Source organism: Bos indicus, chromosome 6 (genome assembly GCF_029378745.1).
Source record: "Bos indicus isolate NIAB-ARS_2022 breed Sahiwal x Tharparkar chromosome 6, NIAB-ARS_B.indTharparkar_mat_pri_1.0, whole genome shotgun sequence".
Taxonomy (NCBI): Eukaryota; Metazoa; Chordata; class Mammalia; order Artiodactyla; family Bovidae; genus Bos; species Bos indicus.
This window is the reverse complement of record NC_091765.1, coordinates 100,224,138-100,250,481: the sequence shown is the minus strand read 5'-3', so window position 1 is coordinate 100,250,481 and position 26,344 is coordinate 100,224,138. Positions and strand designations below refer to the sequence as shown.

At 39.2% G+C, this 26,344-nt stretch overlaps 1 protein-coding gene across 7 annotated transcripts in view; it reads left to right on the top strand.

Moving 5' to 3' along the window:
* The window catches only part of WDFY3 (WD repeat and FYVE domain containing 3), a 283,525-nt gene that overhangs the window by 198,437 nt on the left and 58,744 nt on the right, over positions 1-26,344 (top strand). For all 7 annotated transcript variants that reach the window (XM_070791719.1, XM_070791718.1, XM_019963046.2 and 4 more), the window contains 10 exons: positions 2,601-2,780; positions 4,396-4,629; positions 13,033-13,132; positions 14,611-14,771; positions 15,811-16,040; positions 17,113-17,222; positions 18,807-18,989; positions 20,060-20,217; positions 21,430-21,507; positions 22,984-23,211. In XM_070791719.1, the coding sequence (XP_070647820.1) occupies positions 2,601-2,780; positions 4,396-4,629; positions 13,033-13,132; positions 14,611-14,771; positions 15,811-16,040; positions 17,113-17,222; positions 18,807-18,989; positions 20,060-20,217; positions 21,430-21,507; positions 22,984-23,211 (1,662 nt within the window). The remainder of the gene's footprint in view (positions 1-2,600; positions 2,781-4,395; positions 4,630-13,032; positions 13,133-14,610; positions 14,772-15,810; positions 16,041-17,112; positions 17,223-18,806; positions 18,990-20,059; positions 20,218-21,429; positions 21,508-22,983; positions 23,212-26,344) is intronic.

The following is a 26,344-nucleotide window of genomic DNA, read 5'->3' as shown; positions in this document are numbered from 1 at the left end:
ACACCTGTCGGTAATTCCTCCTGCCTGGGATTCCTTTATAAAAGTAGGGGAATCCTTTGGTAATCTAAGTCTTTATTTACTACGTGGTCTCTGGAACCTCACCCACTCTGTTTTATTTAGTGTAAGGACAGACCGTGAAGTTGTTAAGATCCTGAACTCAGGAGCTGGATTCAACATCCCAACTCTGATCCTCCAGACATACTAAGCTCATGTGCCTCAGTTTCCTTATGTATGAAGTGATAATGAGGATAAAAGTTACCTCTTAGGACTCTTGTGAGGATGTATGAGTTAACATGTACACAAAGTGCTTCCAAATGTACCTGGTATAGAATACAAACTTTATTAAGTGTTAACTGATGCTGTTAGTGCTATAAAACACATATTTCAGTGTATACATTTATATAATAAATATACTGTATTACATGCAATTGCAACAATATGTTACTTGAACTTTTAAAATCACTTCTATTTAGAGGCTCAAAATGTTATCAGTGCAAGTTTTACTTAGTGTTTTCATTTTCTCTTTTAGTTATTTCTAACTTAGATATGAAGCACTGAAAGAGTAAATGACAAAATTTATGTTCGTATCTCTCACAGGAATGCTGTGAATAATGATTTAATTTTTTTTCTTACAAAATTCAGGGTCACATTGTAAGAAGAATTATTAACTAGACTCATGGATTACAAGTACCTGAAAAATCTGATTTTAGTCAAAACTGTTCTTACGCAATCTAAGAAAAGAACATTGCTCTTAAATGTGTTAATTTATAATGCTTTGGGATTCTGGTTTTGGTTTCTATTCATAAACAATTATAAAAATCTAAGCTGAAAAAAAAGACTCTCTGGGCAAGTATCAGAAGATAAACATTGTTCATATAGAGTCTTCTTCCTTTTTTTAGTAGCATCATCATCATTGTTATTGTGGTAATGCTTTTAAGGAAAAGAAAACTCCTGTGTGTCTCTTTTACTCAGTCTTCTACAGCACTGCTTTACTTCTGACACTTCAGGTCACCAAGTATATAGAAGATTTTGCCCCAGTAGCTGGGTGTTCCACCATTCAGTTCAGTTCTGACACTATCTGCCAGGATATAGCATCCAGTTCCACAGGTTAAGGGCTCAGTCTTGTAAGATACTCCCCTGCCCCGCCTCCACCAATCCTGCCCCACTTCAAATGCCAGTCAGAAGTCCAGGTTGTTACCTGTGCTTCTGACTTACTAGTTGTAAATCACAGGTTCCTGTGTCTAAGGAAAACATTTTACTTGCCAGATTACCAGTTTATTACAAAAGGTAACTCCAGAACAGCCAGTTGGAAGACAGGCAGACGGCAAGGTGGGGAGGGAAATGGAGCTCCACGCCTTCTCCGACTGGCTCTTCTCCCAGCACCTCCATGTGTCCACCAGTCCGGAAGCTCTCTAAAACCCATCAATTTTGCCTTTTTATGGAGCCTTCATTACATAGACATTAATTAAAGTCATTGGTCACTGGTGATTGAACTCTTCTTCCCTGTAGGCTGTGGAGGAGCAGATTAGGTTAATTTCCAACCTTCCAATCACATGGTTGGTTCCCCTGGCAAGAGCCCATCAACCTAAATTCAAGCGTGATTGAAAAGGGCTCCTTATAATGAACAAATGGAGGACAAAATGGCACCCCAATCCAGTATTCTGGCCTGGGAAATCCCATGGACAGAGGAGCCTGGCAGGCTACAGTCCTTAGGGTCACAACAGTGGGACACAACACAAGTCAAGACATCAGCCTGCATGTTTGTCCCCACATGGAATGCTGGTCTTGAGAAATGAGAGAATGGCTGCTAAACCACCACTACCATCTTGAACAAAAAGACACATTTATGACTCTTATCACTTAGGAAATGCCAAGAGTTTGAGGATCTCTGTGCCTGAAATGGGACAAAGATTAAATATGTATTTCTTATTATAAATCACAGTATCACAGTTGCATAATGGTTAAGAACACTGTTCTCATTTTTTTTATGACAGTGTGAGACTCAAAGGGTAAAGTAACTTCCCCATTTCATCTTACTCCTTACTCTGTGGCACGATGGAGGATGGGGCAACTTTGATGGTAATACAGCCACTGTTGCCACCCACCACATTCATATTGATAGCGCTGAATAATCAAAACCATTGACTTCAGTTACTGAGCTGTGAGTACCCCAGTCCAGTGTTAGTCACTCACTTGTGTCTGACTCTTTGCAACCCCATGGACTGTAGCCCGCCAAGCTCTTCTGTCCATCGGATTCTCCAGGCATGCATACTGGAGTGGGTTGCCATTCCCTTCTCCAGGGGATCTTCCGACCCAGGGATTGAACCCTGGTCTCCTGCATTGCAGGCAGATTCTTTACCATCTGAGCTATCAGAGAAGCCCAGTGTGAGTACCCCAGTGAATGGAAAAACATCCTCTCAGTTTCTAGGGGTGTTGCCTTTGTTTTAGCTTATTTCCCGATTTGTTCGCCTGTGTGTTTACCCCTGTTTGGTTTATGAGAGTTCTGGACCATCGGTATATCAAGTTTTAGAAGAGTAGTGAGTAACTTGTAGCAATGTCAGTGACGCTAACGTGTTGTCTCCTCTCCTATCCCCTGGCAGCCTTGGCAATCAGAAGAAGAGGGGTCTTGGCTCCGGGAGTATCCTGTGACCCTGATGCAGTTCTTCAGATACTTGTATCACAATGTCCCGGACCTGGCCTCCATGTGGATGAACCCTGATTTCCTGTGTGCACTGGCAGCCACGGTCTTCCCCTTCAACATCCGCCCTTATTCAGAAATGGTAGGAAAAAGGGAGGAAAAGGTCAAAATTGGAATTAGTCTGCTCTAATCGTTAGCAGATTTTTTTCTTTTTGGCCAATCTTTTAAGCTTCTGACTAAGTTATAGTTTTGTAACTTTCTGCTCCACCTCTTGTATCATTATCTAGTGTCTGTCTCCAGACACATCCTTCTTCTGCTTCCCCTAAAATTTCAGCAGTGAACACTACTTCCTGTTGTTATTTACCATATTCTTGTAAGTCTCTCATGAGTGACTTTCCTCTTCGTGTAGCTGTTGATCTATTTCTTATTATATGTGACAATAGCTGTAGTGTTGTGAACTCAGATTACAGAGCTCTAATAGGACCAAATTTATTTCCACTTTATTTATTTATAAATCTCCTGGATTTAGTCTTTACACACTAATTACAGATTTGGTTGTGTTTATAAGAAATGAAATGCATGCCTGTCCTTTCTATTCAACTTTTTCCATTTTGTTCAACTGTTATTTTTCATATTTTGCACTAACTTAGTAGAAAGTTATTAGACTACTCATATATCATATGGGCTTCCCTGGTGGCTCAGACAGTAAAGAATCTGCCTGCAATGCAGAAGACCTAGGTTCTATCTCTGGGTCGGGAAGATCCTCTGGAGAAGGAAATGGCAACCCAGTCCAGTATTCTTGCCTGGAGAATCCCATAGACAGAAGAGCCTGGCAGGCTACAGTGGACTACAGTCATTGATACCGCAGAGTAGGACTTACAGAGCGGCTAATGCGTGTATCATATAGATACTTCTTTTGTCCTTTAAAACACACCCAAAAGACAGTTATTCCTCCATGGGACTTCAGGATTTCATGATGTTTCCTCCTTTTTCTCCTACTTACTCTAGACCCTGGAATAAAGTACTTCCTCATACTAATTTCTTCTTCGTGTAAAAAGATGAAATAAATACTCATGCTAAAAATTGTGGGAAGTTTTAGAAGAAAGACAAGTGTAGCACATGACCTTAATACTGTGGCTTGTTTATAACTTTAAAATCCACACTTTTGGTAACAACAGGATTTTAGTAATAGCGCAGTGTTTTTTCCTTGTCAGCATCTTATAATCTGTCTTCTTGACCTTTCTTTTTCTGTTGACTCAAAATTGGTACTAGTTTTGTTTCATTTATTTGCTTGTTTTTTTAACCTAAAAAATAGATCAGCCCTTGGGTTCAATCATTAGTATGCCAGATCTTTATCTGAAATTCTGTAACACTTGGCTTCTCAGTAGGTATGTTTTATAATGTGCACATAAAATAGTCCTTCTCATTTTATTATTTAATTTATTTCAAGGGCAGTTATCCACAGTAGAGATAAAAATTCAGCATAAAGCAGTTATATGGTTAGCGGCCAGTCAGTAGCTTGATATTAGAAAGAATGTGTGTTTAGTAATCATGATCTATGGTGCCCGATTACCTCCCTGATAGGAGTATCTGAGTAAAGCCAAGTGAACTATGTGATGTGTTTAATAGCTTCGTAGGAGGTTAATGTTGAAGCAAAATGCTGTTGGTGCTACAGTTTGGTTTTTAGGAAATATGGAAGTAAAAATACCAAATGAATTTGAATGCGACTAGGGTACGTTTCCTCTTGATTTTATTAGGTGACTGATCTCGATGATGAAGTTGGATCTCCAGCTGAAGAATTTAAAGCCTTTGCAGCAGACACAGGGATGAACAGAAGCCAATCAGAGTACTGCAACGTGGGCGTCAAGACATACCTGACTAATCACCCAGCTAAGAAATTTGTTTTTGACTTCATGCGGGTCTTAATAATAGACAACCTCTGTCTTACACCTGCCAGCAAGCAGACTCCACTGATTGATCTTTTGTTGGAGGTAAAGACAAAGAGATGCATATACACCTCTTAAATTGTTTTTATAGTGAGGGCATTAATAGCCAAGCAAGTTTTATGCCAAATACCTTTCAGATTTCTAATTCCTCTGGGTTGTAAAGGCAGAACATATCATGGGCTATGGGAATTTTTTAATCCCAAGTGTGCTAATGTATATACTATCGGTTTGTTTCTCTTCTTTCTGTTCCCCTTGGCATGTCCTTTTTTCTTAAAGATTTTTTTTAATGTGGACAATTTTTAAAGTCTTACTGAATTTATAACAGTTTTGCTTCTGTTTTATGTTTTGGGTTTTTGATTGGAAGACATGTGGGGTCTTAGCTCCCTGACCAGGGATTGAACCCGCACCCTCTCCGATGGAAGGTGAAGTCTTAACCACTGCACTGCCAGCTAAGTCCCTGCATGTCCTTCATCCAGCCCTTTATTGCCCTTTCCCTAGACCAGGAATTGACAAACTTTTCCTGTGAGGGGCAAAATAGCAAATATTTTTAGATTTATGGGCTGTACAGTGTCTAACAATTACTTAACCTATCATTGCAGTTAGAAAAGCAGCCACAGGCAATACATAAATGAGTGAGCATAGCTGTGTTCCAATAAAACTTTATATACAAGAACTCACATAGGCTGAGTTTGGCCCAGGGACCCTAGTGTTCCAGCTGCTTCCCCCCTAGTCTCATACAGCAGCATCGTCTCCTCAGCTTGTTAACTCCCTACTTCAGTCTGTCTTATGTATCACTTCCAGTATTACTGCTTTTAGTGTCCTATGGGGCTTAAAACATGGTGCTCAATATGCACTTTTTAAATTTTTCCTCAAGGCAGAAAATGTGTAGGTTGCTTGGTATCTAAGCTCAGGCTGCTATAACAAACTACCCAAAACTGGGTGGCTTCAGTGGCAGGCAGTTATTTCTCACAGCTGCCACCAGCTTGGTCAGGTCATGGTGAGGGCCCTCTTCCTGGCTGATCGACGGCTGCCCTGCTCTCACAGGGCAGAGGAAGAGCTCAGGTGGTTCTTCATCTTCTTATAAGGGTTTGAGTCCCCTCATGCGGGGATCCACCCTCATGGCCTTCCCAGAGCTTCCTGGGGGGCTTCTCAGGGCTTCCCAGGTGGTTCAGTGGTAAAGAATCTGCCTGCCAATGCAAGAGATACAGGAGACACGGGTTCACTCCCTGACTCTGAAGATCCCGTGGAGAAGGAAATGGCAACCCACTCCAGTATTTTTGCCTGGAGAATCCCCATGGACAGAGGAGCCTGGAGGGCTACAGTCCATGGGCTCGCAAAGAGTCAGACATGACTTAGCAACTAATCATGCATGCATCATGGCTCATCTAAACCTAATTACCTCCAGAAAGCCCTACCTTATAATATCATCATATTGAGAGTTAGGGCATAACTTACGAATTTGAGGGGAGGGGACACAAACATTTAGTCCTTGCACTTGTTCATTCTCTTGATAAGAACTAGCTGATGTTTCAGAAAACAAACCCTAAGTGGCCACACTGCTGGCTCTAGAAGTTGACCATCCCTGAAAACCAAATGTTTCTCAAGGAGAAATTTAAAAATCACAGAAGGTAATCTAAGATACAATTAGTTGCTTATTCATTCATTCTTTTGGCCAGTGCATATTAAACATGGTCAAGCAGTACATGCAAGGGCTCTGAAAATAGTGTTTCGTGAAAGATTTCAGTGCAAAAGACTAACTGCTTTTCTCTCTGAAAAACGTCCTGCATGCTGCTGACAATTGTTGGACAACTGACCCTGCACTTTTCTTCTCCCTCTAGTGGTGAAGAGAAAACAGTTAATTTTTTATTTGAAACCTTAAAACTCCAGCAGATGTTTTATCTTATTCATGTAGAAATATCTCAGCTTGATCTATTTAAAGAAATCACTAGTATAATTTAGATAACAGTCATGCTAAGCATTTTAACCAGGACCACAGTGTTTAATATTGGCAGGAAAATAATTGATTTCATCAATAATTCATGTGGACAAGCATGCCTGGTAGACCTTGTCCTCTTTGGAAACTAAAAATAAGAAAAGAGATGGCTAGTATTTTAGTCCCTGGGGTAAGAATGTGAAGCATTTTATGCAAAATAAAATGTTTATCATGAAATAACAGAATAAAGTTCAGAAGAGGTATAAGAAAGCATAACTGAGCCAAAAATAAAATACATATATGTAGACGAAATCGGAGAAGGCAATGGCACCCCACTCCAGTACTCTTGCCTGGAAAATCCCATGGGCGGAGGAACCTGGTGTGCTACAGTCCATGGGGTCGCTAAGAGTCGGACACGACTGAGCGACTTCACTTTCACTTTTCACTTTCATGCATTGGAGAAGGAAATGGCAACCCACTCCAGTGTTCTGGCCTGGAGAATCCCAGGGACGGGGGAGCCTGGTGGGCTGCCATCTATGGGGTCGCACAGAGTCGGACACGACTGAAGTGACTTAGCAGCTTAGCAGCAGAAGAAATGGGGTAAGTGTGTATATCCAGTAATAACACTATCAGTCTTGTCAGTTCAGTTCAGTCATGTCCAACTTTTTGTAACCTCATGAACTGCCGCACACCAGGCCTCCCTGTCCATCACCAACTCCCAGGGCCTACCCAAACTCATGTCCATTGAGTCAGTGATGCCATCCAATCATCTCATCCTCTGTCGTCCCCGTCTCCTCCTGCCCTCAATCTTTCCCAACATCAGGGTCTTTTCAAGTGAGTCAGCTCTTTGCATCAAGTGGCCAAAGTATTGGAGCTTCAGCTTCAGCGTCAGCCCTTCAAATGAATATTCAGGACTGATTTCCTTTAGGATGGACTGGTTGGATCTCCTTGCAGTCCAAGGGACTCTCAAGAGTCTTCTCCAACACCACAGTTCAAAAGCCTCAATTCTTCAGCGCTCAGCTTTCTTGATAGTCCAATTCACATCCATACATGACTACTGGAAAAACCATAGCCTTGACTAGATGGACCTTTGATGGCAAAGTAATGTCTCTGCTTTTTAATATGCTGTCTAGGTTGGTCATAACTTTCCTTCCAAGGAGTAAGCATCTTTTAATTTCATGGCTGCAGTCACCATCTGCAGTGATTTTGGAGCCCAGAAAAATAAAGTCTGACACTGTTTCCACTGTTCCCCATCTATTTGCCATGAAGTGATAGGACCGAATGCCATGATCTTAGTTTTCTGAATGTTGAGCTTTAAGCCAACTTTTTCACTCTCTTTTACTTTCCTCAAGAGGCTCTTGAGTTCTTCTTCTCTTTCTGCCATAAGGGTGGTGTCATCTGCATATCTGAGGTTATTGATATTTCTCCCTGCAATCTTGATTCCAGCTTGTGCTTCATCCAGGCCAGCCTTTCTCATGATGTTCTCTGTGTGTCAGTCTTGTAGGAATCCTAATAGCTAACTCTCAGTTGATAAATTATGTAATTGTCTCTTATTTTAGTTTTTCTGTATTTTTCAGTGAGGAAAGCTTGATATGACATGTATTAACTTCGAAGTAACATTCTCGTTATTGCGGTCACTAATTTGCCCTATTAGTGGGATTGTATCTGATTGCATTAGGGTGTCATGGGTGGTAGGATGATGTTTTAGGAAGAACCAGCGAGTGTCAAGGTTGAATTTCCCAAATCGATCATTAGCTCCTTAAAGTTAGGGCCAAGTTTCATGTGTCCTTTTATCTCTCACAAAATTAGCTCAGTGTCTTGATTTGTTCTTTAAGTAATTTTGAATCATTTAACTACAACTACATCCCTGGCCTTTCCCAAACAAGATACAATACTATCTAATAAAAGATATATACATTTGCTTTTAAAATACATGCTTTTAGGGACTTCCCTGGTGGTCTAGTGGCCAAAATTCTGTATTCCTAATGCAGGGGACCACGGTTTGACTTGGTCATACGTAGAACTAGATCCCGTATGCCACAACTAAGACCTGACGCAGCCAAATAAATAAATTCTTTCTTTTAAAAAAAGCATAAGACCTTTACAGAGAAAAAATTATACTTCTTAAAATTTATGCCTCAAATCTAACACACACAGAATACACACACAAAAAAATAGTTGGTGAAAAGGATATTGCACTCCCTGTTTTCCTATAGTGTGAAAAAATAAAATTACAGTCATATGATTTTTAATGTTATGATTGTGAAGTCTTTATCTCTGAAGAAGTTCAAGAAGAGAATTATACTACACCCTTGCCATTTACCTTCATGGAAGAAGCGGTTTGAACCAACTGATTTTCAGTCTGATATGCTCATGCCAGGCTATTTTCAGTCTTAAGATTATTTGGGATTTTATCACAAGAGTATCTGCTTATTTCACTACATCTACAAAAGCATGTGTGACATTATCTCCATTAGCAAATAAAAGATCTGCATTTATCTAGACTGGCCACAGTGTGAGTCAGGTCAAATACAAGGGAGGCAGTGTGGTGGTGTAGCAAAGCCCGGTTTGAATTCTGGCCCTGATGTTTATTATATAAACATTTTAATCTCACCAAGCCAAATTCACTCTCTGAAGAATGATATTATATACTATCTCCCCCAGGTGATTGCTGTGAGAGTTAAATAAATAATAGGTAAATCACCCAGCAAAACTATTTTGAGAAATTAAACATGCTGCTTTTAGCTGTGTAACCTTGACTCAGCTCAGTTCTCTTCATCCCTTCTAGTTTGCCCACCTTTAAAATAACATACGAGATTCCCAGGTGATTTGTGTACATGTTAACATTTAGGAAGCACTTCCTAATCTGCAAGCTGTATCCCGTGGGTCAAATCTAGCCTGCCTTTATAAATAAAGTTTTGTTGGAACACACATAAAGAATAGTATAAAAATAGAATCTGTCTCTGAGGATCATAGTGACAATTAAATAAGATGATCCGTTTAAGATTCATAACACAGCGCCTGGCACTTAAGACTTACTCAGAAACCAAGTGGCCTGTGTTGTCTTGTACCTGGGCCTCCAGCTGCTCTTCCCTGGCTCGTCTTCCCCAGTGTCCTCTGCTGTCACCACCAGGCATCTCGTGGAGAAAGTGGAAGTGTGAGTTGCTCAGTCGAGTTCAACTCTTTTGCAACCCCATGGACTGTAGCCTGCCAGGCTCCTCTATTCATGGAATTCTCCGGGCAAGAATATGGAGTGCATTGCCATGCTCTCCTCCAAGGGATCTTTCTCATCCAGGGATCAAACTCGAGCCTTGGGCATTGCAGACAGATTCTTTATTGTCTGAACCACCAGGTCTCATGGAGGGCCACAGGAATTTGTTGCATGTGGCCATGGAAGGAAAGTACCTGAGAACAGTCATGAAGTACCCATACAGACCTAAAAGAAAGAAAGAGAGTGAAGTGGAGTTCACTGCTTTCTGCTCCTGCCATCTTCTTAAAGCCCTCCCCGTTCACATCAGAGTGAAAGACATGTGACTGCAGAGCAGTAAACAAGCCCCACCCCAACCCCATCCCCTGCAAAGTGGAAAAGTGGGCAGGCACTGTTATCAAATACCTGAGAGAAGAGAAGCCAGTGAAGAGGAACACTGCAGTCAGGATGACAAAGCTCAGGCTCCTCTGATGGCTCCAGCCCATTACAGAGACAGTACGGAACACTCAAGGCCTTCCTCCCCAAGCCACAGTGCTCTCAGCCGTGGGCCATAGATGCACGTGGGCTGTCTAGCCTGTGTCCAGGAAGATTATGCCTGGCATCCCCAGGCCTCAGAAAGGGGGCTTTGATTCTTTGAAGACAGATGTTATTGGCTGGCTTTGTGTTTCCTCTGGGAAGATAGATCTGACAGCCAGAGGCCAGAGCAGACCACAGTGCTTATCCTCCCTTTGTTCTGCACTGAGCTCATCCTGGTTGTCTGGTGAGCCAACCAGGCTTATCTGGAAAACCACGACAGATCATAGCAGAGCTGCTCTTGTTGTACATCTGTTAACTTCAATTTGGAAATTTTCAGTAGGGCTGGAAGAGTAGGACAAGTAAAGCAGTGAACTTTGGCATCAAAAAAACTGAGCTTTGAAACCTAGTTTTGACTTGAGCAACTGACTTAACCACTCTAAGCCTCAGTTACCTCATCTCAAAAGTGGAGATGATAGTATCTACTTCAAAAGGTTATTTTGCAGAATGAGATAAGGTACATAAAACTAAGCAGTGTCTGGCACATAATTGTGTTCAGTGAATTGTTTAAAAAAAAATGGAGAGAACTATGCATGCACTCACAAAGTCTTAAGTCCTTTCAAAGTTAGGCTGCTGTGAGCCTCAGTTCGAGCTTGGAGGTTAGAGCCAAGAACAGAGTTGATTCTGGGTCATGATCACTCATGACACAGCTTCAGTGAGCAGACAATTAAATACCTTTTGGTGATTGTTCTCAGTTGCTCACCTGTGTTCAGTTCTTTGTGGCCCATGGACTGTAGCCCGCCAAGCTCCTCTGTCCATGGAATTTTCCAGGCAAGAACCCTGGAGTGGGTTAGCATTTCTTCCTCCAGTGTCAGATCCTCCTTCAGACCCGGGGATGGAACCTGTGTCTCTTATGTCCCCTGCATTTGCAGGTGGATTCTCTTCCACTTAGCGCCACCTGGAAAGCCCTAGTGGTAACTGAACCAGCCTTAAATCCTTATAGAATACTTTTTAATGAAGTAAAAATAAATACTGTTGACAGATCAAGCTACTTCTCTTTGTACTATGTTCCCTGTTTTACAGACTCCAAAACTTTCTCTTGTTAATTAAGGCTATATAAACTCTACTCCCTCTTACTTTCTCATTAGCCACATTGAGTTGATTATAATCCTGAATAAGTATTGCTGACTTCAGGGGTATTAAAATCCTGCTGTGAATGGCCTCTAATCTGATTAAAAGATAGTCCTCATAGACTCATTTTCTGCTTATCACTTCAGTGTCTTTACTTCCCCTTCCCTCGGCAGGGGTCGAGTCTTCAAGGCCTCTCAGCCTGAGGAATGGGCTGGCCTTGGCCCCAGCTCGCCTGCTGTCTGTTCAGCTGCACAGGAAAATGGATTAAGATTAAAAACAACATGACATGACCTTCGCTTTTTCCCAGATTACTCTCTTGCCAAACCAAACTCCTAAGCACTAATATTCTTTTAACTGTTACTTGGCCCATATTTTGTTATTTTAAAACTGGATAAATGTGTTTTACCACAAAAACAGAGAAACATTTGTTAAAACTTTGGTTGGTTTTTGAATCCTTAGAATAATATCTTTGATCTGAATATAGAATTCCGATTTTAACTACTTTTTTAAAAAAACCTTTATTAGAATCACTTTGAAAATCAGAATAGAAAGAAACGGGTTTTTTCCCCCAATAGAGCATATTTTAATTTTAAATACATAAAGCAAAACAGTGTTCTGTAGCCCACTTTCGTGTCATGGTTATAAACATAGTCCCAGACCAGTCTGTGCAAGAAGAAATAGATTCTTTAATTTCATTGGCAAAGCATCACGCCTCTGCTTATAACTACAAATCCAGATCTCCTTTTAAGAAACAACTTCATGTCACTTTATTGAATGGTTCAATATCTACCTCCTGCCCAAAGCCAGCTACCAGGACTGACATTTGAGAGAATAACAAAAGGATCTCTCCTACCTTTCATCCCTGTGTTCCCCGAGCTTTGCCACCTCTCGGGTTAGAGTCCTGAAAGTTATGCACCTGGATTGTATCACCCTAACTACCTAGAGAAATGCCATCAGAGAACTATAGTTTAGCTTCATGCCCTAAGCTTTTATTCACAATAATTTTAAAAATCATCTTTGTACTATATAAAACCATTATCAAAGGTATTACCTATTGAGTTGTTCATTGTCCGCTTTATAAAAAAACCCACAGAGAACATTCTTTTCAGAACCATCTAGGAAAACATCCTTGCTGGCTAGTGTGGTTTTTTAAAAAAATATTTTATAGTTATTAAAAAGCTTTGTAAATCTTTTTTTCTCCTCCTTCTTGACCCTAGGAAGCTCTAAGCGAAATTGTGTGCTTAATTAATTTTTTATATAAATACTCCTGTCCCCATTGACTTCACCTTCTTAGTTACTAGATTCCTGAGCTTTTGTGTTTGTTTACATGGCCTTATGATTTATTTTACCTGTATATCATTAAAAACTGCCTGATTTCTTTTGAAAGTGAGTTATAATAATAAATATGAAAATTTTATTAAATACTCAAAATGTTGAGAATACTGTTTTTGGAGGAATGGATTCAGAAGACAATATGCCTGTTCAATTTTTTTTTAATCTATGATCAGAAAAATAGAGTATACACATACATACCATCCCTCATGACATATTTTAATACTTACCAGTAGGGGCTTTTTTAAATATGACTATGGTAGTGTAACTATGGTTGAGCCTTACCTTCATTGAATTGGTTCTGTTTCTAATTCTAAAATTTATTACTTAGGCTTCTCCTGAGAGATCGACAAGAACGCAGCAAAAAGAATTTCAGACTTACATTTTGGATAGTGTGATGGATCATTTGCTTGCAGCTGATGTTTTACTGGGTAATATTATGTTATCTTCACTTTGTTCAAAAATACTGGTAATCACTTCCCTTCTTTATTTAAACTCCAAGTATACCACTGTTTTAACTTCATCTTTTTCCTTCTTTCCTGTGCATTTTCCCATCATATTGGTATTTTCCTTTGAACCTGGCCTTAATGATCAGCAACAGGGACTACTTAAGCTGCTTGTCCACTTTCGTACATTCAGAGGTGGCAGGAAGGGGACAAGGAAAGAGAAAAAAAGTGTTTTTAAAACCATATTATGTGAACAGGCTCTATTTTTATAAATTACCTAATACTTTAAAAAATTAACTTACTGTAGTATAGTTACAAACAAGCAAATTATAAAATGTAGCACTCTGTGAATGACCACCCAGACAACATGCCTCTGTAAGAACAAATGATAGAAATGCGCTACCAGCACCCGCAGAAACTCCCCTCTCCTTGACCCAATTACTAGTCTCTGAGTCACTGCCTCAACTTCTAAAACAGCAGATTCATTTCACCTGTCCTTGAACCTTATCCACACAGGATCACACAACATGTATTCTCTTTAGTCTGGCTTTTTACACTCAATACTGTGTTCATGAGATTTATCCACATAGTTGCATGTGGCAGGAGTCCATTCATTTTTGTGTAATGTCCTTTTATATGAATATATAAATTTATCCAATTTGTTGTTGATGGACATTCAGTAGTTTTTAGCTGGAGACAATTAGAAATAAAACTGCTATCAATGTTCTTTATATAGTATCAGTTTTACTACATGAAGACACACAATGAAAAGTTTTGCATCATGTAGTAATTTAGAGTTAGGCAGGAATAATAATTGCAATCAGTAAAAACTCCAAATTTCTAGAAAGGAGGGGCTTAATTCTCCTGGCTCCATTGGAGGCGGAGCCAGGAGGATTAGCCTTGAGGCAGTATGTACACAGCAGGCACACTCAAGACCCTGGGGCAGCTATGGAAGTGAAACAGTGCTGATAAGGATCCTGGAGGGGGCGAAAGGTACCCCTTGGCTATTCGTAATTCCTCTGGATCTCTCTTCCGCCAAAATTACTTCGTTGTGCTTAAAGGTATATTCAAAAAGAGAAAGTTTAGTGGTTTCCTTTATCCTTTATTAGTTACACAGTATCAATTTACAGCTAATAAACTGACAATTTTTCTCTCAAAGGGGGACCATCTATCACTGACTTTAAGTTGAAGAACTGTTTTCTTATCACAGACTGTCACAAGACAGAAAGTTCACAGTCTGCATCCAAAACATTTTTATCCTGCAGAAAGTATCTCTTTCAACATTTATCATGACTTCTGGCCATGAACATCATTTTCCTTCAAGTGGTCCATAAAGTTAGGAGTCTTATTTCTGATTATAGTAGGTGTACTCATTTTTCCTTCGCCTGACTTGTTTAAGGGTCTGGTCTCGGGCTGGTTGATATGCATTTTCTTAGACATTTTTTTTTCCTGTTGGAATTTAGGAGAAGATGCATCTCTTCCTATCACCAGTGGAGGAAGCTACCAGGTATTGGTGAACAATGTGTTTTATTTCACACAACGTGTGGTGGACAAGCTTTGGCAAGGCATGTTCAACAAAGAATCTAAACTTCTTATAGATTTTATAATTCAACTAATTGCACAGGTAATCCATTGTCATATTAGCTGTAGAGTACATGTTTTCCTATTGAGAAACTTTCCTCGGGTGTCAAAATTGTTGGAAATAATTGTAACTAATAAGATAATGAATGTTGACATTTAATGTGAAGCTCAGCTTATTAAAAGTGAATAAAACCTTTGTATCATAACCATTCCCCGTTACCTCCTGGCCTGGCATCCTCTTTCTCTCCAGCTATGGGCTTCTCACTGTCTTCCCCGCTGATACCACTCTTTGCTACACTCATAGCTGAATAACTTGCCTTTGGTTTAAAGACCTTATGTTAACAGGATTTGATAGATCTTTATAGTATGATGAAAGGCTTACAGAACATGAAGATTTGCTGTTAAAGGAGTATTCTCTTCTTGCAGTTGAATCTGCACAAAGTCCACTGGAGCCCTGTTTCTTTGAAAATGTCATTTTACTGCCTGTCTGGGGTGCCTTTGCCTGGTTTGGCACAAGCGACAAATCTCATTCAACACGATGTAGCACGTAGGAAAGACCCTTGTCATGTGTTGTTGGCATGTGGTGCAGAGGTTCTTTCATGTCACCTGAGAATTTAAGAATAAACTTGTATGTAAGTCAGAGAAAAGTTCTCAAGTAAGATGAAAGTAGAACATCAAACAAAGTTTTTACTAATGTTTTAGGTCATTTTTGTGTGTAATTTTGAGTAGATGCCGATCACCCTGCCAGAACTTGTGGGTAGGAGATGCTATCTGGCTGGCACTTCTTCGTTTTCTCAGGGAGGCTGCTTCACTCCCAGGAAGGCTGGCAGCTCTCCTCACCAGGAGGTCTATTTACACATAGCACTCATCTCCTGACATCACATTTATGTGTCTCTTGGGCTCAGAACCTAGTAATAGCAAGTGCTTTGTATTTTTATGTTAATAACTCGGCACCCCAGTACTTAGCATGGCGTCTGGTACACAGTAAATCTAATAAATGTTCATGTGTGAATGCTAAGCAGGGTTTTGGGGTTCGTTTTTGTTTTTCCCATTTTACTAAGTAAAGTATCTCATTTCTCTAGTCAAAGAGAAGATCCCAGGGGTTGTCACTGGATGCAGTCTATCACTGCCTCAACAGGACCATCCTGTACCAGTTCTCCCGGGCGCACAAAACCGTCCCGCAGCAAGTAGCCCTTCTTGACTCTCTCAGGGTCCTGACTGTCAACAGGAACTTGATCCTGGGCCCCGGAAACCACGACCAAGAATTCATCAGCTGTCTGGCTCACTGCCTCATTAACCTGCATGTTGGGAGGTAACTTTTAGGTTCAGTTTAAACTGGTCTTTATTTTATTAATACTTCTTTGATGATAACATTTCTTTTCTCTGTAATCTCAGTTTTACTTAAAATTTCATGAGAAGGTAAAAAACAAAATTTTTGCAATGAGATAATGATTTTTTTTTGCTTTAATTTCCTTTTTCTTTTTGTTCATCATGTGTCATATATACTTTTAAAAAGATTGTTTACTTTAAAGTAATTTAGATACACGCTGTCAGAGGTGAAGAGGAGTAAAAGGATAGGAATGCAGTAAATAAATGCAATATGGGTAAAATTAGTGTTTTTCCATTGATTGTTTTGACGGATATTTGTTTGGTGTCTTCCGGGGGCCAGACACTGAGTTAGGGACTGGGAAGAAATATGAGTAAGTCAGATCCTGTGGCAGGTCTTGGAGCTCGCAGTCTAGGAGGGAGGACCAGTAACTAAGCACAGCCAGTCAGATGTGCTAAGTGCTCTGCTAGAAGCGCGGTACTCAGGGAGAAAGCATGTGCCAGGTGGCCTCTGCCTGGGAGAGACACCTGCTGAGTTACAGCGTGAACCTGGCTGAGGAGGAAGTTACCGTCCCAAGAAAACCAGGAAAAGTGGTATCAGAAGAAAGCGTTCACCTGCGTGATTTCCCAGAGGGAAAAAGAATACAATGCATAGGAAACTGCGCATATTCCACTGCTGCTGGAGCACAGAGTGGTGACATAGAGATGGGAGAGGGAGCACAGACATATGAGGAAAATGTTCATAAGTGAACTTTTGGCAATTTTTAGGTAAAAATTGTAATAGTCATCAAAAAGCATCTGAAATAATATGTTCATCTTAATGCTGTAATTTAATTTAATTACATTTAGTCCAGTGGATTTGTGATATCACTCCTTAAAAATGACATTTCTGTGATAAATTAGAAGTTCTGTTTTGTGAGTCTGCCCAATGTCTGTCTGCCATTAATGGAACTTTGTGACAGAGCCAGCATTCACTGGTGTCTGCAGAGTAATAGTCATTACAGTTTGCAGCTACAATAATTTCCTTCATAGAATTTAAACTGCCTGGAATTTTCTAGCAATGTGGATGGATTTGGACTGGAAGCAGAAGCCCGCATGACTACATGGCATATTATGATCCCCTCGGACATTGAACCAGATGGTGGTTACAGCCAAGATATTAGTGAAGGTAATTGTCTCAACTTCCCCCCCACACCTTTCTCTCCACTCATTTCTGACAAGCTTATTAACCAGAAATGTATTAATACATCTTTTGTTACCCAAACATTATTGACCAGAGATGTTTCGGTATTCACTTACATAACAAATCACTGGCCACAGGCGTTAGTTTCTGCAAAAATCCCCTGGTCGATAATGTGTTAAGATATAGCCAAAAAAACTAACTTTCAGAAACTGCCAACATTGACAATCTGTCTCCCCTAGGGCATACCTGAGCATATACCAATACACCCACCAACATACACTGACATGCTGGCTGTGTATGTCCTTATGCTGGGATGGGTAAACCACTAACCACTGACAACACTTGCCCTCCACGTTTCATAGTAACACTGGAAAACTTGGTGATACATTTGTACAAGTAGTAACACAAACACTAAACTGGTGCTTATCATTAAGAGAGCCAGCTCTTGGTAGTATTAGGCCAATCACCGTAGAGGCAGATACTGCTTGAGACAAGTTGTCAGTACTACCATTTTTATTCTTTCTTTTTTAATCTAGTTCTCCCACTGATTTTGTTAAGTTCCATGCATTGAAGTCTTCGGGTGGACTGATTTCTAATTTCCAACAATGTTCAGTTGAAAAGATTAGATAATTACAGAAGTGTTTGTTTCTCCAGCAATATATAGTGTGGTCGTTCTACATATGATTTTATCCTTTGTCCAGTTCTTATTCTTTCATTCATTTAAGCATTAATTTGTTCTGTTATTTCACTAAAATTTCTTGAATCCCAAGAAATTGGGATTGTTTCCTCCCAAGGAACTAAGTCTAGAAAACTGGTCCCCAAGTGAAGGGCTCAGACTAGAAACATTGGCATCATTTGGGAACTTGTTGGAAAAGCAGATTCTCTGGTCTGACTCAGATCTGCTGAGTACTCAGTACTCAGATACTCTGGAAGGTGGAGACCAGCAATCTGTTTTAACAAACTCCCAAGTGATCCTGCTGCTTGCCAGATATTGACTGGTCTAGAGCAGTAGTCCAAAGTAAGATGGAATTTAATAGTAAAAATTCTAAAAAAGTTTATCATTTCTTTCCTTTTGCAAACTATTCAAGAACAGTTAACTTATTAGTGAGCGTACTTAAATATTGAATTGTCCAAAAAGTTTGTTCAGGTTTTCCCATAGGATAGTATGGAAAAACCCAAGGGAAATTTTTAGCCAACCCAATATTTAGATCTAAAATTTACTTTTAAGTGAGGAGTATATTCTTTTCTTTCAATATAAGCTAGATAATAAAATGTATATGTGATTTCCAGTTTTATAAATTAAAATGCACTCTTTTTGCTTGAATGGAAAGTTACTTTAAATTTTCCAAGTAGCCAGCCACGTTTTTGGTTATCTGAATAATCATTTTCTTTCTTTCTTTTTTTTTTTTTTTAACTGAGCTGGCTATAATGTGAAACATTTTTTTTTTTTTTTTTTTTGGATGATTAAGTACTGTACATCTAAGTTGAAATTCTTAGATGTAAAACAATTAAAAAAATACTAACTACCTTTGTATTATTTTTGATCACTTGCTGTTTTTCATTTCCTAGGGCGTCAGCTTCTCATAAAAGCTGTCAACAGAGTTTGGACGGAATTAATTCATAGTAAGAAACAAGTCTTGGAGGAGCTTTTCAAAGTCACTCTACCTGTGAATGAAAGAGGCCACGTGGACATAGCTATAGCAAGGCCGCTCATCGAAGAAGCTAGTTTGAAGTGCTGGCAGAATCATCTAGGTAAGAACGTTTACAGATACCATGTGGCCAAGAGACTTAAACATGACTGTCCTATATGGGTGCCCTTTAGATATGAAATTAAAACTTTCCCCAAAGGATATTATGATGGCAGTAGAAATGAAAATCAATACAGTATAGACCATTCTAGAATGATTATATTGTATCAGGCTTCCCTTGAGGCTCAGCTGGTAAAAAATCCACCTGCAATGCGGAAGACCTGGGTTTGATCCCTGGGTTGGGAAGATCCCCTGGAGAAGGGAAAGGCTACCCACTCCAGTATTCTGGCCTGGAGAATTCCATGGGGTTGCAAAGAGTTGGACACTACTGAGCACTTTCACTTTCAGAATGATTATACTGAAATTAAGCTTTTCTTCTTAGATTTTTTTTTTTTTTAATCTGAGATGTGTTATACATCGAGGTATCTATGAGCATGGTAAATAATATATTGCTCACAACTTCAGTATGGTCATCATCTTGGCTACGACTCCATATCCCTTATCTATAATTCTAAAGCGCCAAAACCCTAAAAATCCAAAATGTTATTATTAATTTGATGTCAGAACTCACTTGGTGGCAAAACCTAACCTATCTTTGTTTCTCCTACTAGGCATGAATATTCATACATTTTGTTGCAGAAATATTAGTTATTATTTTATTCATTATGGTTTAATACTCTAGATCCTCAGATGGTATTGTATAACATATAGTATACATACCGTATCACCTTTTTAAAATCCAGAACTTTTTAAATTCCAAAGTATACACAACACCATGGACTCTAGGTAGGGCATTGTGAATTGTTATTAACAAAGAAATTGATGACAGTTAAAATAAATTTGCATAGCATTGCAGAGCTATGAGTTTTCAGCCAAATGTGAGTCCAGCCAGTACAATAATTATTAAGCAGGTATCCTTACACAAGATAAGTAAATGTTGTATCTAAGACAGCATTTACAGATGCTTTTGATAACTACAGAAATGTGCTTTGTAACTATGATGAGAAAGTATTAAAAGTAAGGCGAGTAAATACATGGAAAAATTGTAAAATACTCTTAATTTTAATTCTGTAGCCCATGAAAAGAAGTGCATAAGTCGAGGAGAAGCTTTAATGCCCACCACACAATCCAAATTGTCCCGTGTCAGCAGTGGCTTTGGTCTTTCCAAGTTAACGGGATCAAGAAGGAATCGAAAGGAAAGCGGGCTTCATAAACACAGCCTTTCCACCCAGGTACATCGTTTAGTTTTATTAATGATATTAGAACTTTGTATTTCAAGGTTTAGTTACAGTGTTTTATATAATACACTTAACACATACAAGCATATGATTTGAATTGACACTGTACATTTTTGCTTTCGGACAGAGAGATAACTCTGGTAATGGGGTCTTCTCCCATTTTATTATGGTACAGTTGCACTATGAATGTTGTATATTTGATCCATGTCATGAATGAATATAAGATGAGATTTCAGATATTGATATATGATCAGACTATAGTTTTTCCCAATTTTTTCAAGCATTCAATAGTTCTATTATTAATAGTTATATAAATTTTAAATCAATAACAAAATGACTTTTTAAATAATTTTATTATACACACCAATTTTTTATTTTTATTTTTTGACCCCTCCACGTCCAGCATTAATTTCTTCCTCCTCATACTCTTGGCCATCTCAGAATCTCAGTGGCAGCAGTGAAAAGCATCTGGGAGAAACCATGTGTACGAGTCATTCCATGTGTCAGGTTGGGCTCCCTAGCAAGCGCATTCTGAGAGAGGGTTTAGTATGCAAGCTGCTTATTAGGGGTGCCCTTGATATTTGTGGAGAAGGCGATGGCACCCCACTCCAGTACTCTTGCCTGGAAAATCCCATGGACGGGGGAGCCTGGTGGGCTGCAGTCCATGGGGTCGCTAAGAGTCAAACACAACTGAGTGACTTCACTTCCACTTTCACTTTGATATTTGTGGTAGGGATAAAAACGAGGCAGGACTGCTTATGGGGAAATGTCAGGGTACAGTGCAGGTCTGGCGACAGACCAGGTAGACCCAAGTGGAGCCTTGGTACCAAAGTGACCTGGCGGAGTTGTACTGAGCTGAAATGGCTCAGCCCGCTTGCCCCCAAATCAGGCAGTGATTGTGGGGTACACGGCAGCTCTCTGCAGCTGAGATGATCCCTGAAGTACGGACAGCACACCCAGAAGCTGTGGCAGTGAGCCCTTCCTTGAAGGGGCAGTAGGGGTTGGGGTGTTGGGATCTGAGTCCATCACATAAGCCTCCATCAGATTCATCAGATAATTCATCCTTCACAGTTTTTTGTGAGATATTTGAGATGTTGTGATGCCTTTAATAGAATTTTAACTAACTGCCTTATTGCAAGGCTAGTTAACATTTTCTTTTTCAGAAAATCCATGAAATATTAAGACTCTTTTCCCACCCATTATTAGGAGATTTCTCAGTGGATGTTTACACACATCGCTGTTGTTCGTGACTTGGTAGACACACAATATAAGGAATACCAGGAGGTAAGAGTCATAACCATAATAATGGTTTGTTTTGCATTTCTCAAGTGAGAAAAGACTGTTCCCCTTGTTATCTTCCTCCTGCTTTTAAGAGTAAGTTGCTGAACTGCATTCATAATCAAAGGTGATGTTTTTAGTTATTCCTGGCAACAGCTACTTTGGCCATTGGTTTTAAGACAGAAAGAGTGGAAGTTCCTTTGGGCAAACTGCATTAAAAAGTGACAGACTGGAGATCAGCACAGCTGAACTCTAATAACATTCATGACCATCATATTTCATGTGTTTGTTCCTAATAAAAATTAAAATGTCAGAAGATCCCTTTTTCAGACTTAATACAGAGATTATAAACGTGCATCAAAGTCTCTGAGAAGTCTCTTAAAATTCTAAAAAATTAAAACATAAAGTTTTTTTTTTATTATTACAAGTTCTTAGTAATTTTGTCAATAAAAACTTCAGTGAAATCTTGATTAATTCATAATTACTTGACAATGTATCCTAAATATTTCCATGGCAGCTAAATTATATGCATTAAGGATTTCTGAATGATAAGCTGCTAATATTTTATGGGCATGATACTAGATACTTAGTTATTACAGGTGATTTCCTCCCGTCAGGAACACATAAGTACTATTACAGTATCATATAACATCAAGATGACTTCTTCAATAACCATTAGGGTTAGTTATATAAAGAGATCTTTATTCCTAGACTTTAAAAGTATATGCTTATATTTCATGAATCATTAGATAAAGTTAGTCATAAGCATCTACTGTTGAAATGTTACACATTTTGGCATTTGACAATAGCAAGAAGTTATTCCACAAGTCGTAAGTTTCCCTTGCAGTAAGTTGATTTGAATTTCTCCCAGTGGCCAAGTAAAAATGATTATCCTTTTCTTTTTATATAAATGTTAAGTTCCCTATCAGAACTGCACGTGTATATTCTTTACCTAAAAGTATTGGAAATGTTACGGAGATCAGCAGGTATCTAGTGTGTTGGCAATATTTCTTGACCTGGCTTTGTAGATTTTCTTTTATTCTTGTTCTGGTAACTGCTTTACAGTCTAGGGTAGGGAAGGGGATTCAGCCTTAAATTCATGTCTTTTTTATCTCGCATTGGACAAGCCATTACACTGTGTTTTCATAAATAATATTGCCATCTTCCCTGTGTCTTGAGTTACAAGTTTCTTCTACACTCTGGTCGAGCGTACCGCACAAGCTACCCTGTACATACCTTCCACGGAACTTGGAGCTAAAATAATCCCCTTGGGCCATCACTAAAACTCCACCTTCTCACAAAATAGCGTATTTTAGCCATAAATAAGTATAATTTTACTTTTATGATATTGACTGAAATGGCGTGGATTGGGTTCTGTTACCAAATACTAACTTGGTTTTAAGCTGTTTATAGACTTTTAATTGTTGCTCCTGCTTTTGCTTGAAAACCAACCTGGACTCCCCTCCACCCCTACTCCCTTAGCGTCAGCAAAATGCCCTGAAGTACGTGACGGAAGAGTGGTGCCAGATCGAGTACGAGCTGCTGCGGGAGCGGGGACTCTGGGGCCCCCCCATTGGTTCCCATCTCGACAAGTGGATGTTGGAGATGACAGAGGGTCCCTGCAGAATGAGGAAAAAAATGGTGCGAAATGATATGTTTTATAACCATTACCCTTACGTGCCAGAAACGGAGCAGGAAACCAACGTGGCGGTGAGTGCTCAAAAGTCAGCGTTTGTCGTGGCGGTCTCAAGTTTCCCTTCTTTTTTTGCAAGCATTTTCTCTTATTAGATCAGTTACGTAAAATACCTGATCTAGAAAATTCAATGAACTGTATTACATTGGCATTGTCAGGATGGTGGCGATGGAATGAAAAGATAAGCAGGGAGATCGCACAGTGAAGCAGTTTAGGTTGGAGACCCTGGAGCCGGCTGCCCGGTCAGTAGCTGATAACCTAGTATCAGCCACTTGAACCTCTTTAGGTTCTGCTTTCTTCACGCCTAAAATGGAGAAAAATAGCAGCTCCATCTTAGAAGCCATTAGGAGGATTAAGTGATTAAAATTAGTCAAGTACTCAGAAAAGTGTCTAGCACAGAATAAGCACTATCTGACTGTTAAGTAAATAAAATAACACAGCCACTAAGCAGTACTCTGAAGAAATGCAGAGCACAGTCAAAGAATAATAGTAGCCCGAGTGTCTAGATCATCCCAGTTATGTTGAGAAGCTTCATCACAGGTTCCGCCAGTAAAAAACAGACAGCATTTGCCCTTAAATTTCTTTTTATTCAGACAAGTTGCCCTTCCTAAAGCCTTCATTCAGATTTTTGCACTGACCAGAAAAATGTTGTCTATAAATTGATCATGATTTAAGAATCATGCTTTTTTTTTTTTTTAACATTTGGGAAAATGCAGTCTTCCCCAGTAAAGTCACTGCAAATTGAGGAAGAGAAACCCCTTCACAGTTGAAGTGCTTTCACATTCTTGACTGAGACATGATTCTCTCAACAATGGAAGAAACCAAGATTAATAAAGCAGACTTGGCGCGTGTGTCTTCTAGTGAGAAGATGGTGTAACATGAGACGACTTGGATTGCTCCAGTGCCTCTTTTTTTCTCAGCCAAAACCCTGGCTTCGTCTATCTTGTGCTAATTGACTCCACTTTGTCCTGTTGCTATTTAGAATATCGTAGATCTTAGACCTGCTAATATATAGTTGTTCACGATTTTTTAAAGATTGCTCCCTAAAGTTTTGTTTTTCTCAAAGCTATTTCATTCTGTCAAAAACGCCATACTTTGTAAATTTTAACTTAAAGCACTATAATTTCTCATACTAGTGCACTCTGTAGAAAAAAAAACCCACCCATATTTTTGCAGCCTTCTAATAGCACATACTTTTGTCAGAGCAGACTAGCAGTACAGTCTCTGATTATTCATCCATTTTTCCCAAGTAAATAATTGATTAAGAATTTAAGCCTGTAGCACTTTGATAAAATATTTTTATGAAGTCAACACTCATTCAAATTGAATACATTTAAGAATATGAATTGGGCTTCCCTGGTGGCTCAGAGGTTAAAGCGTCTGCCTCCGATGCGGGAGACCCGGGTTCGATCCCTGGGTTGGAAAGATCCCCTGGAGAAGGAAATGGTAACCCACTCCAGTATTCTTGTCTGGAGAATCCCATGGACTGAGAAGCCTGGTAGGCTATAGTCCACAGGGTCGCAAAGAGTCAGACACAACTGAGCGACTTCACCTTCACCTTCAAAAATATGAAAATAGAAGATGAATGTGCTCTCTTAAATATGAGACCATTCACTATATAACTGAGATATATACTTTTTGAGTTACATAACCATAGGTTTTCTTTTTTTTTTAACCGTGTGTACTCCATTGCTTCTTATAACAGTGTCCTTTTTTTAAAAAGTATTTTCAAAAATTTTTATCAGAGTCTAGTTAATTTACAGTGTTGTTAGTTTCAGCTGTACAACAAAGTGATTTAGTTATACATATAAATATATCTCTTTTTTAGATTCTTTTCCCATACAGGCCATTACAGAGTATTGAGTAGAGTCCCTGTGCTATACAAGGAACTCTATATCTGCTATACAGCAGGTCCTTATCAGTTATCTATTTTATATGTAGTAGTGTATATATGTCAATCCCAATCTTCAATTTATCCCTTGTCCCCTCCTTACCTCCCAAAACCTTAAGTTACAAAAGTATGTTTGAAGTTCTATATCAGATAAAAACATAATAATCTATTCAGAGTTCACACTTACAACCTTAATATCCATTAGCATTTTACCTGATCAAAGGAGTTCATCAGCCTGTGAAATCTATAAACAGTCTCAGAAATAAGTGTGCACCATAGGGAGCTTTCCCTGCGCCCCCCCCCCCCCAACAATTGGCTTACATATTGCAAAATACAAGGCAGTTGAGAAATGTTAGAGATACATTTACAAAAAAGGAAAAAGCAGGTGGGAAGGGGAGGTGATTACAGATGGTGGAATTCATGCTGCTTTAGTTCATGTAAAGTCAGGGTTAATATGCTATGATGAAATTTTCCAAATGAATAATGATTTTGGTGGTGCTAGTTCAAAATCTGTAAACTTGAAACACCATTAAATGTCCACTTTTTTATGGAATATGCCATCTGGCAATATTAACATCAAGGAAAATTCCAAAAAGTAGAAGCAAATGCTTCTATTTCACTAACTTCTATTGTAAAATAAAAAAGAGCAGGGACTTCTAGTGGTCCAGTGGCTAAGACTCTCCACTCCCAATGCAGGGGGCCAGGGTTCGATCCCTGGTCAGGGAACTAAATTCCCACATGCCACAACTAAGAGTATGCATGCCATGACTAAAAGAGATCCCACGTGCTGCAACAAATACTTGGCACAGGTAAATAAATAAACAAATGATAAATATTAAAGAGAGAGTGCACAGATACTTACAAGGCACAATGTGGTTGATGCTCTGCAGAGCATTTACTTACAATTTCAGGGCCCTCTGAAGTGTAGTTATGTTATTATCCCAATTTCACAGATGAGAAATAGAAGCCTAGAAAATTAAGGAATCTCTTCTAGGTAGCAGGGCAAGATATAATACTAAGTAGCAGAGCAAGATATAATAACTATAGGTTGATAATTCCTCAGGAGTTGAATCAGTCTTTAAAAAAGATTCCAGTCTCTGGTGGTTTTGAGACATTATCAACAGACAGTGAATTTCTTTCAGAGAGAAACCATATACTAGATTTTTTTTTCTTTTTTTATTTTCAAAGAATTTTTTTGATGTGGACCATTTTTTTAAAGTTTTTGTTGAAATTGCTACAGCATTGCCTACATGTTGTGT